At 37.1% G+C, this 14978-nt stretch overlaps 2 protein-coding genes across 2 annotated transcripts; both read right to left on the reverse strand.

The window, feature by feature from the left end:
• Positions 1–3099: 3099 nt before the first annotated feature.
• LOC112037086 (uncharacterized mitochondrial protein AtMg00810-like) lies at positions 3100–3690 on the reverse strand. The gene has a single exon (XM_024069904.2). It carries the CDS (start codon positions 3688–3690, stop codon positions 3100–3102), a length of 591 nt encoding a protein of 196 aa, XP_023925672.2.
• A 6396-nt stretch (positions 3691–10086) lies between these two features.
• On the reverse strand, positions 10087–14760 carry LOC112018419 (proline-rich receptor-like protein kinase PERK15). The gene is made up of 3 exons (XM_024050945.2): positions 14448–14760; positions 14251–14344; positions 10087–10216 (listed from the first exon to the last, which is right to left on the reverse strand). Exons 1-3 carry the CDS (start codon positions 14758–14760, stop codon positions 10087–10089), a joined length of 537 nt encoding a protein of 178 aa, XP_023906713.2.
• Positions 14761–14978: the final 218 nt, after the last annotated feature.

Below are 14978 nucleotides of genomic sequence, written 5' to 3' on the forward strand. Positions count from 1 at the left end.
CCTCAAGAGCAGATCCTCGTCTGGCAACACGCGCTGCCATGCTGACCTCGTAGCTCGCCGATCTGCCAAACCACCGAAGTCCGAGCATTAATCTCCCTCGCACGCACTTGCACGCGCCTTCTGGAGATCCAGCACGCACCGGTGGAATACTCGCATGTGCCACACGTGCCTGAAGACTGCTGCTGACGTCATCAGATGACGTCATAACCCCACGTTAGCAGCCACGCAAGCATGTCCATATCAGCCCTAGTCCACGTCAGTGACATGTCATAGGATGACATCAGCAGCTCTGCTGCCTGATCCGTGACTTGACTCAAAAACCCGGAACCGACCCGGACTAGTATCCATTGACTTTGACCCTAGACCAGTTGACTCTGACTTTTTGCGTTGACCATTGACCAAAAGTTAAAATTTCTGAAAAAGACTATCTTGCTCAGTTTTTCGTGTAGATTCCAATTTTGGACTCCGTTTCTTCATTTGAAACTTCGAAATTGGTCAATTGGCACATTCTTTATTGTGGTTTCTTCAAAGGCATTCTTTATGGCATCTCCAAGTGATCTTCTCATGCTTATCCAACCTCAAACCTTCATCAAGATTCCGCCTTGAGTTTGAGGGAGGATGGTAGAGATATATTAAACATATTAGCCCAATGTAATAGGCCTAAGCTCACTCCTACTTGTACTAGTAGTCTAGGGTTTAGTTGCCTATATATACTCATATTAGGGTTCATTGTAACACAGGTTATTGTACTGCATTCTTATACAATAAAGATGTAGCCCTTAAGGGATTCCTCCGTGGATGTAGGCCAACAAGGCTGAACCACGTAACCCTCGTGTTCTCGGTGTTCCTATTCTATACTTCCTCTTCTGCATCCACTCTAGTATATACAACATGGTATAACACATCATGTTGCTAATAATCATATTTAACTACCTAAATGAAAGGCTAATTAGTAAAATATTAGTAGAAGAAAGATTGAGTTATTAATAAAATTTAGTCCATTTTATACCAAGGTAAGAGGCTCTTCGTAAGTGTTTGAATGCAGCTGAACATTTCTTCTCTTAATGTACAATCTAAGGATTTTTTAGCAAAAAAGAAAAAGGAAAAAAAAAAGAAGAAGACATAAATGATGTCAAAAAATCAGCTCTTGTATCATATCGTAGGTTTTTATTCCTTTATGTGTGTCCAAAAATTGACATCCTCACCAGTATATGTATCATAAATTATCTTTTCCTGCGCACGTATCTAACTTAATATCTACTTCAATACATTTCAACTTATTAATCACCACACTTATAAATAATAAATGAGCCTCTCTCTCTTTATTAATGTGGAATTACACATATGACTAACTCATTATTTTTTATATTAACTCTCACGTCTTTACTTTTAAGTGACTAATATTTATTTATTTTAATTATTTGATATGAAAATGCTACAATATTCACTACTTGAGACAGATTGGTGTAAAGCAACTAACTCGCTGCTAGATTTGTTGCATTTTTTGATAGATTGGAACTATAATCTATGTTGCCTAGTAGAACCAAATGCTCAGTTGTATCAAGTGAGATTTCCTCATTTAGATTGATAGGCCAAGAATGTATTGACCCCTTTGGTAAATTAATTAATTAATTTGCCAAGTGAATTAATTAGATTCAGTTACATGCAATATGCATGGTAGCACAAACAAATCACCAAATAACTAAATGCAACAGAAAATAAATTTGATACGGGTGATTTGTTTACGAATGGGAAAAACTACCGAGGCAAAATCCCACCAGATGAATTTAAGTTCACCACTCCCAAGAATCCACTATTATTAAAACAAGCGATTACAAGTAAAAGGAATCCCAGTACCTAATACCAACCTATAGTTGAACCATTACTCCAATACACAATTGGACTTGTAATGTAGTGAAAATCTCTCCTTTCAATACAAGGCTCCCAGTATGTGACTAACCAATCGATGCACAGATCTAAGTACATGACTAACACACCAACTTGAGAAAGATATTGGCTGCAAAGTTCTTTAGTTCATCTAGACGATAAAGATCCTGAAGCTCTTTGGTTACAAAACCCTTGGCGAAAAGGTGCAACAACCTTTACAAGGAAGATGATGAACTAGGACAATTTTGTCTCCGGTCATAATATGAGTGCAACAACAATTGAAACAACCATTGCATCAAGTGAAACGACCCTTAAAATAATCCTTATATATGTCTAGGGTTGTGAGATCAGAAACCCTACACAAATAGCTTGGATATGCATGAAAAATAAATCTGAAAATTTGAATTTCGTAATTCTTGATAGATACAGCTTCTGTCGAGAGCTATCTAGAATTTGGCATTAAACCTCAATAGATATTATCTGTTGAGCTATCTGTCGAGCTTTAATGAATAACACTTCTTCACTTGTTTCTTGGACAAATTTGTATGGCTTCAATATTAGACTTGAACTCTTGTTCCTTGAAGTACTAAACTCATCTAAGATCTACCCATTTACAAGTAAAGTGCGTTTTGTCAAAAGATTAGCCAATTTGCAATAACATATGTTCTAACAAGTTCCACATATGTCCTAACATAGATCATCTAAAGAAAGATTACCTTCCAAAGCTTGAACTATTAAGAATATAAAGTGAGAGAGAGAAAGGTTGAATAGTCAATATATTCTGTGCAAATAACATTGTACAATAGAGGGCTTTATATAGGCTAAGTATGTGTGAAGTACTAGTAATATGAATGTACTACAAGTATAGTATACTAAGCCAAGCCCAATGGGCTAGACTAAACTAAGTTGTATACTAACACCCCCCCCTCAAACTCGAGGTGGGAAAGAGGAATCCAACTGGAGTTTGGATATTAAATCATGATTAGGCGGGTGAGTTTTGGTGAAGATATTAGCAGGTTGGTTGGTAGAGGAGATGGTGAATAACTTGAGATTGCCTTTATTGAGATGTTGACGATTGATGTGGTAATCGATTTCAATGTGCTTGGTGCGTTCATGGAAGACATCGTTATGAAAAATGTAGATAGCACTACGATTATCACAATAAAGAGGAGTGGTAGTGGGTTGTGGACCACCCATGTCAGACAAGAGCCATCAAAGCCAGACAAGCTCGTAGGTGGTGTCAGCAAGAGCACGATACTCAGCCTCAGCCTCAGCATTGGGACGGGAAGCCACATCTTGTTTCTTGATACGCCATGAGACAAAGGAAGTACCTAACAAGAAACAAAAACCTGTGATGGAGCATCGATCTGTCGGATCACTTGCCCAATCTGCATCTGAAGGATGAAGCTCGAGAGAAGATTGAGAGGAGTAGTGAAGACCATGATAAAGTGTGCCCTTGACATATCGGAGAATTCGAAGGACAGTAGCATAATGGACAGAATGAGGGGCATCCATAAACTTACTAACCATATTCACGACATGTGAAATATCCAGGTGAGTGACAGTGAGATAGATTAGACTACCAACCAGCTGACGATAATGAGTAGCATTTGATATAGGTTCACCATCCAAGGGTGTGAGCTTGGCATTGTATTCCAAGGAAGTGGAAACAATTTTGTTGTCTATGATATTGGCCTTGGAGAGAAGGTGAGAAGCATATTTAGCTTGGGAAAGATAGTATCCATCAAAGGATGAGGTAACCTCAAGCCTAAGAAAATAGCTGAGAGTGCCCAAATCTTTCATCTCAAAATGCTGACTAAAGAAGTGCTAAAGACAGTGGATACCTACAAAATCATCTCCAGTAATAATCATGTCATCAACATAAAGAAGAATAAGAGTGATACCAGCAGAGGATCTTCCAATGAAGAGAGTAATGTTATGAGGACTCGAAGTGAAACACTGTGAGCAAAAACTGAGCTAAACTTTTCAAATCAAACCTGAAGAACCTGCTTGAGGCTATGAAGAGCATCACGAAAGCGACAAACCTGACGGCCTTAGTGAGTATAGCCAAGGGGTGGTTGCATGTACACTTCTTCTTGGAGGTCTCCATTGAGAAAAACATTCTTCACATCCATTTGATAAAGAGGCCAATGGCGAACAGTAGCCATAGCAATGAGACATCTGACAGATGTAAGGTGAGCAACAAGAACAAAAGTTTCCTCATAGTTAATGCGATATTCCTGAGTAAAGTCTTTGGCAATGAGGCGAGCCTTGTATCATTCAACAGATCCATCAGCCTTTGTCTTGATCTTGTAAACCCACCTACAACCTACTACAGATTGACCATAAGGCAAATCAACCATATCCGAAGTGTGATTTTTGTGATGGGCATCTAGTTCTTCGGATATAGCTTGTTGCCAAGGAGAGTTAGTATGGGCCTCACAATAGGTGTAAGGCTTATAGAGGTTGGCAAGAGAAAAAAGAGCAGTGATAATCAGTGAGATAAGGAGGAGGAATGCTTACCCTAGTAGAACGATGAAGGTCAGGACCAACAAGAGGCTTAGGGGATGGTGGTGCCACAGGATCTAAGATAGGTAGGTCATGTGTTGGGGACAAAATTGGAGATGAGTCGTCTGGAGAGGCAATCGATGTTGAAGAATCCTCCATAAATTCAGGGTAAAGAGGGAGGAAAAGATCAGTAAAAATGGGAGTCTCTGAGGAAGAGGACACAGGAAACTGCTGAAAACTCGTGAAAGGACGATGTTCCCAGAACTCAACATGACATGAGACACGAAGGTGATGAGTGATGGGGTTATAGTAGTGAAATCCCTTTTGAGATACACCATAGCCAAGGAAGCAACGGAGAGAAGCACGAGGCTGGAGCTTTGTTCATTCATGAGGAGGAAGAGAGACAAAACTAGCACAACCAAAAACCCGAAGAGATGAGTAGTCAGGGGTTTGACTATAATGGAGCTTGAAAACTTACTTAGTGTATAAAACACTTGCGAATGTTTAGACCCCCCAAAAAAAAAAAATTCAGTACAAGCTTATATCCAAACAATATATGTGCAGAATATGAAATATAAGTAATACCTAAATTAGAAAACTACTCTAAGCCATTAATTAATCATAACCAGCAAAAATTAAAAGTTAAGAGTAAGGGAAAGAGAGATGCAATCACAAGATAACAGTAGCACATGTTATTGAAGAGGAAACCGAAGAACTCGGCAAAAAACCTCTCTGCTGCCCTCCAAGCGGTATTTAATCCACTAGAAAATTAGTTGGGATACACAAATAGTAATAGACTCTCCAAGCCTAATCTATCCAATGCACGTACGCTCTCTAAGCTTCTTGTTCCAACAAGGTTACGCTAAACCGTGTCTTCTCTAGCTTATTGGATCCCACAATTAGCCCATTGCATTAATAAAAATGAATTGGTTCTCTCTTGAACTGCTTCTTAAACACCAAGAACCTTCTCACTATTCTGAATTTGGTGAGGTAAGGATTTGGCTTATGATCCTCTCATGGGTATGACAATGGAGATGATGAGAGTAGAGGAATTTGGAGAATCAAGAGTATAAGATTGTGGATGAATCAATCTTATTTTTCTCTAGGGTTTCTCTCTCAAAATTGTCTTTGGAAGCTCTTTACGTTTCGTGGGTATAAGGGTATTCATAGTAGGGTATGAGATGGAATGTGAAAAGTCACTTTGCAACAAAATGAGGTGCATTAGTGAGTCACTCGCGACTGGGATGAGTTGCGGGTTCTAGTCGCCAATTACCAGACTAGGCCAGACTGCATTTTTTGTTCTATAGTGATCTAGCTATCTTGACTTGTCATTTTCTTGTATGCTTCACACGTGTGCTTCATTTTGGCGAGTCACCACTCACGAGTTAGTCGCGAATTCCAGTCGCGAGTCACCTTCTTGTTGCACACTCTTGAGCAAATCTTCACACTTTCTCATACACAACTCTTACATTATTCTCACCTAAATACAGGGTTTCTAAATGCTCAATTACAAGCAAATTTGGCATGAAATAAAGCCAACACATAGTTGAATAAATTTAATATTACTGAGCTCAAAGGGTGATTTGTTGTGTGTGGTCGGTGATGGAACACAATTAATGGTGTAAAGAGCAGTAAGTGCTGCCTCACTCCAAAAGCCCTCAGGAATAGAGGCAAAAATGAAAAGGGTGCAGACAACATCAAAAATGTGATGGTTTTTTCATTCTGCACGACCATTTTGTTGAGAGGTGCAAGGACAAGACCGGTGAAGGAGAGTACCTTTGCTATCTAAAAAGGACAAGAAAGATTTATCATTATATTCTTGAGTATTATCTGACCGAAAGATCTTAATGGTGCAATTGAATTGTGTTTCAATCATTTTATGAAATGTTTGGTAAATGGACACAAGTTCAGACCTATGGTGAAGTAGATAAATCCAAGTATATCGAGAAAAATCATCCACAAATATGACAAAATATTGTGATCCCCCCTCAGTGGGAACCGGTGCGGGACCCCAAATATCAGAATGTATAAGATCAAAAGGTGCAGAAGAAAAAGAGTCACTACTATTAAAGGGAAATTTTGTTTGTTTGCTAAAATGACAGGAAGTACAATCAAATTTTGGAAACTGAATTGAACCCAAATGACCTTAAGAAGCTAACAACTGAAGACGAGATAAAGATGTATGACCAAGACGAGCATGCCATAAATCAAGTGAGAGGGTGGCAATAGTAGTAACAACAGAATCAACTTGTGAAGGAATCTTTAAGTCGTGAACCTCAAACATATGTCCAACCTTACGGCCTGTCCCAAGCACTTGACCCGTCCAGGGATCCGGCATATCGAAACCATGATTAGTAAATAAAATATCTACTCCTAATTCACGAAGTTGCCCAATAGAATGCAAATTGAGGGACAATTTTGGAATATGAAAAGTGTCACTAAGGGATAAACTAGGAGTTGAGATTGTTCCTTTATGACTAACAGGCATAGGAGTTTCATCAGCAGTGTAAATAGAGAAAGGATGTGCTAAGGGTGCCTTATCAGAGAATTGTGATTCATCAGGGGTCATATGGTTACAACATGCAGTATCAAAAAACTAAGAATGGTTACTTTAAGTGACAGAAAGGGCAGTGAAAGTTTGAGATAAAACCTATTGAACTACTGCCTCGATATCAGTTGTAGTAAGTGAGGAAGTCAAGGATGGACCAATAGGAACCGGTAGATCTAAGGGACACACAGCAGTTGCTGAGGAGGAAGAGCTTTATTTTGCTTTTGCATGAATTTTTGTAGTTTGCAACAAACAGAGATATCATGGCCCTTGGCACGGCAAAACTTCCAACGAGTACCTTTCGAAGATTGAGAGAAGGGACGCCTAGAGGAGAATCGTGGAGGAGTTGTGATAGTAGCAATGAAAGGTTGTGGGGAAAGAGAGGGTGTAGCCAACATATGGTCAGAGGATGACATGTGATAAGTAGGCCGATGATTCTCATAGGGGATGAGCTCCTTGACTGCAGCATCAAGAGAAGGAGTAGGAGACCGGCTAAGTAGAGAAGCTCTAGTGGGCTCAAAATTCTCACATAAACTGATTATGAAATACATAAATCAATGACGATCCCAATATTTGGCAAAGAGCTCAATGTCCTTAGGATACCATAATGGAGGATCTGTAGTAGAAAGTTGTTCCACATAGAAGAAGTCTGAGAATAATAATCAGAAATAGACTGATCTGTCTCTTGGCGCATTTGATAAACTTTGATTCAATGTGAAACTCTAGGCTTAAATCATTAGTGCAATTGTAGTGATTAGACAGAAATATCCAAGCAGTCGTAGCAGTACCAAGACAAGGAAGAAGACTATGAATGGAAGGTACAGAGGTATTGATAAATCAAGACAAGATCTTACTCTGAATACTTTCCCATTCCTCTAGGTGTGCTTCAAAATCATCCTCTGTAATAGTAGTCTTGGAGGCATCAACATCAGTTGTAGCATTGGACTTAGGGTTTGGCCTTGGCTTGGGAATTGAACCAATTACATACCTCCAAACTTTGCGTGAGAAAGGCAGTCATATTTTGAGATCATGCATGATAGGTAGTAGGACCATCTAGGATAACAGTGATAGGACTTATAATGTCTCTTTCGTTTTCTTGAGCCATAATGAAGAAAATGACCAAAAAGAGGGATTTAGGGACCTTAAAAAAAAAGAAACGGAACCCAAAATCGGAATCTACGTGAAAACTTGAGAAAAATAGGCCCTGTTGAAAAATTTTGACCTTGGTGAACGGCGGCAATCAATGGCCGTGGTCAAAGTCAACAAGCGGTGGTCAGAGTCAATGGTTTTTGACATCACTATGGCTAACATGGCAGCACGATAGTGAATGGCATGTGGAGTGCGTGTCAGTGACGTTAGCACGTGAAGAAGGGTGGTGACATGAGGGCACGTGTTACTGCGAGACTAGACCTTCAAGTGGCACGTGGGAGTGCATGTGATGCTGGATGGAGTTTATTCTAGTTGGGTTTTTCTCGAAATTGTGCGATCTATCAATCTACAGGTTGGTAGGGTGATGAATAGAAGGACTGAGTCCGAGAGTTTTTGGTGCTGTGGGTCTGACGGTGGTAACTTACTTTTGACAGTGGGTGCTGAACGAAGGCAAGGGCAGTAGAAAGACGCCAGGGAAGACCACAGGTGCCAGAAAGTCAAAGCATTGACTTTGATACCATGTTAAGAATATAAAGTGAGAGAGAGAAAGACTAAAGAGTCTGTATATTCTGTGTAAATAATACTGTATAATAGAGGGCCTCATATAAGCTAAGTATATGTGAAGTACAAGTAATATGAGCGTACTATAAGTGTAGTATACTGGGCTAAGCCCGATAGGCTAGACTAAACTAAACTATATACTAACATGAACAATTTGCTTACCAAGAATGGTTGTAGGGTTATATACTATCATAAAGATGATTGTAGGGATATATGCAATCACAAAGAATAGTCTTAATTTCTAACAGTTTCAAAATCATTTTAGCTTTTTATATATTTTTTTGAAAATCGGAATAAACTTTCATTCATTGAAGCGATAAAGAATCATAGTACAAAGCTTTTTTTTTTTTTTTTTCGTTAATCATAGTACAAAGCTTTCAAAGCTAGCGGAGGTGAGTTCCTCCAAAAAAATCGCCCAGGAACATTCCTAGCATATCGAGATAGAGTGTGGGCCACTGTGTTTGCACCCCGTTTTACACGGCTATCAATTTACAATGCAGCCCATGAGCAAGACATTGGATTTTAGCTTTTGAATAGTCAAATTGGAAAATTTAAATTTCATAAATAAACTGGGGATCTTGAATCTTAAAAGGCTAATAACCTACTAAAACTTCGCACTATATTGAAACCAAACCTATATTTCATATATTTTACAAAACAATCACATGCAGACAAAAAAAAAAAAAGGTGATAAACAAGACAGTATGCTTTACAATTCACAAACACAGAAAGGGCAAAGGAGGTTTATCTGTAATTTTGGATTTGATAGATTAGACAAAGAGAACCAGTTATTTCAATAATAAAATTGACAGAATTACCTGGCTCATTCTTGGCCTAGAATGGGCGATGCAAGCAGCAGCACATGCAACCATTCGAGCCATTTCAGTAGAGATATAATTATTATGCAACCTCGGATCAGCCATGTTTCAAAGCTTGCCTGAGCAAAGGCCTTCCCTAAAATTCTATAACATTAAACGTACGTTAACTTTCCATGTTACATTGTTACTCAAGCTTTGCAATATATTATGAATACTTCATATTGCCAGAGGAGAAAGACAGAAGTTATAAAAGAGCTTAAATTACATGCGATATGTTACATACGTACACTTAGAATTATTATATAAAAGACAATCAAACTCAACCAATTACTATCCAACTATTTTTAGTAGGTATCCATTTTCTTTTCCTCCATCGGTTCTTTTAAGAACCATATACACTGTTAAGTTACGTACACAAAATAGTAAGTCCTAGTATTCACATACACCATCAAAGATTCTAAGTCCAAAAGAAAATTATTGTTCTTTAATTGTATTTCAACATCCAAAAAAAAGGTATGCATATCCTGAGATGATCAGATTACTCCACAGATACGGTGAACTATTAAGAAGTAGTACTTATGAAATGGTATACACACCCATTCAACCAGGCTATCATTAGGGTAGGATTGAGTTTTTATCGTAAGGTTGGCATCCAGTAATCAACTCCAAAAGTACAACCCCAAAAGAGAAGACATCTGCCTTATCCGTGAGCTTTCCACTATTAGCATACTCCGGAGCCATGTAACTGCATTTGGTTAATATAAGATTATTTCAAGGTATTTAGAAACAACTAGCCTAAAAAGTTTCAAAGGAAATGCAGTATCCAAGCCATCATTTCCTTTTAGCACTTCAGAACTACACTTCATGGCAGTGCCATGTGGCGGAGTTATATACAAGGGTGGGGGGCCATAGGCCCCCCCAAAATTTATAATTTTCCTTAATATATGTGTATATATATATATATAATTGTTTTAATGCGTTCAAAATTTAGCCTACAAAAATAAAAGTTGGTCCACCCAAATATTTGAATTAGTCCATTGATACTCTTAAAAAAAATAATTGGTCTAATAGTTATAGAGACATAATTTTATTTTTATTGGATCCAAAACATTTAAATCCAAAACACATACACACACACACTAAACAAATCTAACTAATTTTATAGTCAAAAACAAGTGAAGACAATTTAGTGATCATACATTAACACATGTATTCCTTGTGATGGCCAAATCACATTGTATCTGCACATGTATCAAAAGTAGAAAAGAATTTGCGTGTTGTGTGTGAAAATATTGCAAGATTGCACATGCCTACATGTTATGACAGTTTGAGATGTGAGAAAATCAATTTAACTCACACACAATCATAACTGCTTGATGGGGACTATCACCTTTGAGGTACATCCTATAACTCACGCATCTCCTAAAAAACACGCTTGCAATCATATTTAAAGCATTTTGATTCTTTTTTATTTGATTTATTTATTTAATTTTTTGCATATATTTCTTTTAAGCATATCATGCATGGGCATATAAGAGAGAGAAAAGAAATACCCAATCATGTTAAACTTTTGACGTTGCACTTTTGCTATGCCAAAGCATACAGATGTCATTTCATGATCGGTGGGCAAAAGTGGTGAGATGGTTATTTATGTCTTTCTCTTAAGATTTTCTAGTCCTACCTATCAAAAAGAGTGATATGAGTGTTAAGTACAAAAGATGACTTAATCTTATTGTTAGGACATATGTGATTCACTCATTAAGAACATATGTCATTCTTTTATGTAATTGGCTAATCCTTTGACAAAACGCATTTTACTTGTAATTGGGTAGTTCTAAGTATTTTTAATACTTCAAGAAATAAGGTTTCAAGATCAAGTGTTGAAGTCATCAAGTCTGTCCAAGAAAAACAAGCTGATAATGCAAATTCACTAAAACTCGACAGCTGCATCTATCGAGCTTAAAGAATGCTATCTCAAGCCCGTACGCTCGACACCTGCTCGACAGCATCTTGGCACCTCCTATCTGTCGAGATTTAAGAAATTCAGAATTCTGATTTGATTTCTTGGGATCTGTGAATATGTCTTTGAACCTTCTTTTCTTCTAACCCAAGATATATAAAAGGATTGTTTTAAGGGCCGTCAAACAGTTCACAAGTTGCACAAGCATTGTGAAAACTCTGTTCAAGCAAATTGTGACCGGAGACGAAGTTCTTGCCCTAGTTCATCTCTTCTTGAAGAAGTTGTTGTGTATGTACACCTTTGGGTTTTGTGACCAAGCATCTTCTTGATCTTCATCGTGTAGGATGAACTAAAGAACTTTGCAGCCAACCTCTCTATCAATTGGTGTTGAAGTTGCATACTGGTATCCGCGCATTGGTTAATCGCGTACTTTGGAGCCGTGCATCAAAAAGAGGGAACTGTCACTACAAAACAAGTCCAATTGAGTATTGGGGTAAGGGTTCAACTGTAGGTTGGTAAGGTACTTGGGATTACTTTACTTGTAACCGCTTGTTGTGATAATAGTGGAGTTTCGAGAGTGGTGACCTGAAAATCACCCGGTGGGGTTTTTGCCGTTAGGTTTTCTCCATTCGTAAACAAATCACTGTGTCATTTAATTTCTGCTGCATATCTAGTTATTTGGTGATTTGTTTGTGCTACCACGTGTTTGCATGTTAATTGACTTAATTAATATACTTGGCTAAATTAATTGGTTAATTAATCACAAGGGGTCAATACATTTTTGGCCTATCACTTACTCATCACAAACACGAGCTACAAAGCTCACTTGCTTAGTTGTGCATAGAGATGCTCATCTAAGCTACAAAAGATATAAAATTTAGAAAACTTTGTTTCAATGGCCATCCAAGGTACACAAGTACCAAAGTATACAAAACATACACTGTTTTTGTATTTTTCTGATTTTTCAATTTTTTTTATTTTGTGAAAAACAAAAATAAAGCAAAACTAAAAACAAACAAACAAAAACATGTTCAACAAAGCATAAAATAAAAGCTAGATTGTGGATCGAAATGCTGAGTTTAAGAGAGAGAAAGAGTGAGATAGTGGAGCAAAGTAGACAACCACTATCTCTGTCCTTTTCTCGCCATCCTCTTTGACATATATAGCTAGGTTCTATTCATTAAATAAATAAATGTAGCTACTGTTTCTGATTTTTTTTTCATATTCAAATGTACCATTCCACTAAAACAACTCTCACTTGTTTAAAATTGTTGAGTTAGAATTTATTTATTTATTTTTAAATAGAAACTAATTACTGACTGAGCAATTTTAAACAAGTGGAAGTCTTTTAGTGGAATGATGGTTAAGTGACGTGGTCCACCAAAAGACTATATAATTTCTCCAAACCTAGATTCTGATTTTAATTATAATGTTAGGACATATATGTTTTCACTTGTTAAGAACATATGTCACTTATTTATGTAAATTGGCTAATCCTTTGACAAAACGCACTCTACTTGTAATTGGGTAGTTCTAGGTGTTTCTAATACTTCAAGAAACAAGGTTTCAAGGTCAAGTGTTGAAGTCATCAAGTCTGTCCAAGAAAAAGCAAGCTAAAGTGCAATTTCATTAAAGCTCGACACCTGCTCAACAGTTACCTCAACACCTGCTATCTGTCGAGATTTAAAAACTTAGATTTCCAATCTAATTTTCTTGGGATCCGTGAATATGTTTTTGGGCCTTCTTTTCTTCTAACCCTAAACATATAAAAGGATTGTTTTAAGAGCCGTCAAGTGTGACACAAGTTGCAATATCATTGAGCAATCCCTGTTCAAGCAAATTGTGATCAAAAGACGAAGTTCTTGACTTAGTTCATCTTCCTTCAAGAAGTTGCTGTGTGTTTGCACCATAGGGTTTTGTAACCAAGCATCTTCCTGCTATTCATCATAAAGGATTAACTGAAGAACTTTGCAGCCAACCTTTCTTCCTTAGTTAGTGTTCTGAAGTCGCGTACTGGGATCCGCGCATTGGTTAGTCACGTACTTGGGAGCCGTGCATCAAAGGTGGGAACTGTCGCTACAGATCAAGTCCAATTGGGTATTGGAGTAAGGGTTCAATTGTAGGTTGGTAAGGTACTTGGGATTCCTTTACTTGTAACCGCTTGATTTGATAATAGTGGAGTTTCGGGAGTGGTGACCTGAAAATCACCCGGCGGGGTTTTTGCCGCGAGGTTTTTCCCTATTCGTAAACAAATCACCGTGTTATTTAATTTCCGCTGCATATCTAGTTTTTGGTGATTTGTTTGTGCTTCCACAAAATTGCATGATAAATTGATTAATTAAAAACTTGGCTAATTAATTAATTGGTTTTATCACAAGGGGTCATTCAGTTTGTGGCCTATCAAGTGGTATCAGAGCAGACACACTCTGATTAGGGCCCCCACCGGTCTCCCTTTGTCAAAAGGAAACTTTGGTCTTTTGCATAGTTTGTACAAAAAATTATGATTTCTTGTGTTGTGTTAGTTACGGTAAGAGAAAGAGCTCTTTTAGTGTATTCGGAGTTTTAAGTTTTGCCAGAGTGAACCATTATTTATTCTCTTCATTTTCTTATAAATAAAACATTCTATTTGACACCACTCTTGAATGTAAGCATATAAACCAAACCACATAAATCTTTGAATTCCTATGCGATTGTTTCTTTTATTTATTTTTTTCTATTTTTTTTTTTTAAAAGCTTCATTATTATTAACTACATACACAACAAATGGGTATTAAAATTTCACTATCTCAATCAAAGATAGATATCTTTGAAACTCAAACCAAGAATCATATGAAAACCCAACCTTTGCTTCAAAGTTATCATCAATAAGAATATTAGCTGCCTTGATGTCACGGTGTATGATCTTGGGCTGACCTGAAGATACATTTAGCTCAAAAAGGAGTCTAACTATATATATATATATATATATATATATATATTCTTAAGGCTTGCGATGTGGTAAATAAAGAAAACTCACAGTCCTCATTCAGATGTGCCAATCCTTTTGCAGAGCCTATAGCTATTTTTAGGCTTGTTGGCCAGTTCATAGTTGGTCTATCCTTTACTGCAATGCCAATTTTCTCCAATAAAACATTGTAGGGTAGTTTCAAAGTACAAAAGGAGTTAGACTCCCATTTCAAATAGTACAAATCCGAACAATAAACTGTGGTACAACTTACCAATTTCCATAAACTCTCAGTATGGTAAAGCTTTATCTCAATGTTACCTGAAATTTTAAGTAACTGATACATCATTACATCTTGTGACGTTGAAACACCCAATTTCGCCATTTTTACTCACTCCCTTTTTTGAATGCTTTAAAAATTAACTAAAGAAATGGTTACCATTTAATTGGATATTTTGAAAATTAAAATTGGAAGGAGATTAAATGATAAAATACCATAAAATTTGACGATTGTACCATTCTTTTGTTATATTTATTTATAAAAAAAGTTATAAATTGATCATATAAGTGAAAAATTGATCTTTTTAATATATATATATATGT

This window comes from Quercus suber, unplaced genomic scaffold (genome assembly GCF_002906115.3).
Source record: "Quercus suber isolate HL8 unplaced genomic scaffold, Cork oak 2.0 scaffold_47, whole genome shotgun sequence".
Classification (NCBI taxonomy): Eukaryota; Viridiplantae; Streptophyta; class Magnoliopsida; order Fagales; family Fagaceae; genus Quercus; species Quercus suber.

Excerpts from the sequence above, each read along its gene's own strand:
- LOC112037086 (XM_024069904.2), bottom strand. The coding sequence starts at position 3,690 with ATGAAAGATTTGGGCACTCTCAGCTATTTTCTTAGGCTTGAGGTTACC.
- LOC112018419 (XM_024050945.2), bottom strand. The coding sequence starts at position 14,760 with ATGGCGAAATTGGGTGTTTCAACGTCACAAGATGTAATGATGTATCAG. Across the intron at positions 14,345-14,447 it reads GGCACATCTGAATGAGGACT|GTCAGCCCAAGATCATACAC; the intron begins GTGAGTTTTCTT and ends ATGTATCTTCAG. Across the intron at positions 10,217-14,250 it reads GGGTTTTCATATGATTCTTG|TTACATGGCTCCGGAGTATG; the intron begins GTTTGAGTTTCA and ends AACCAAATGCAG.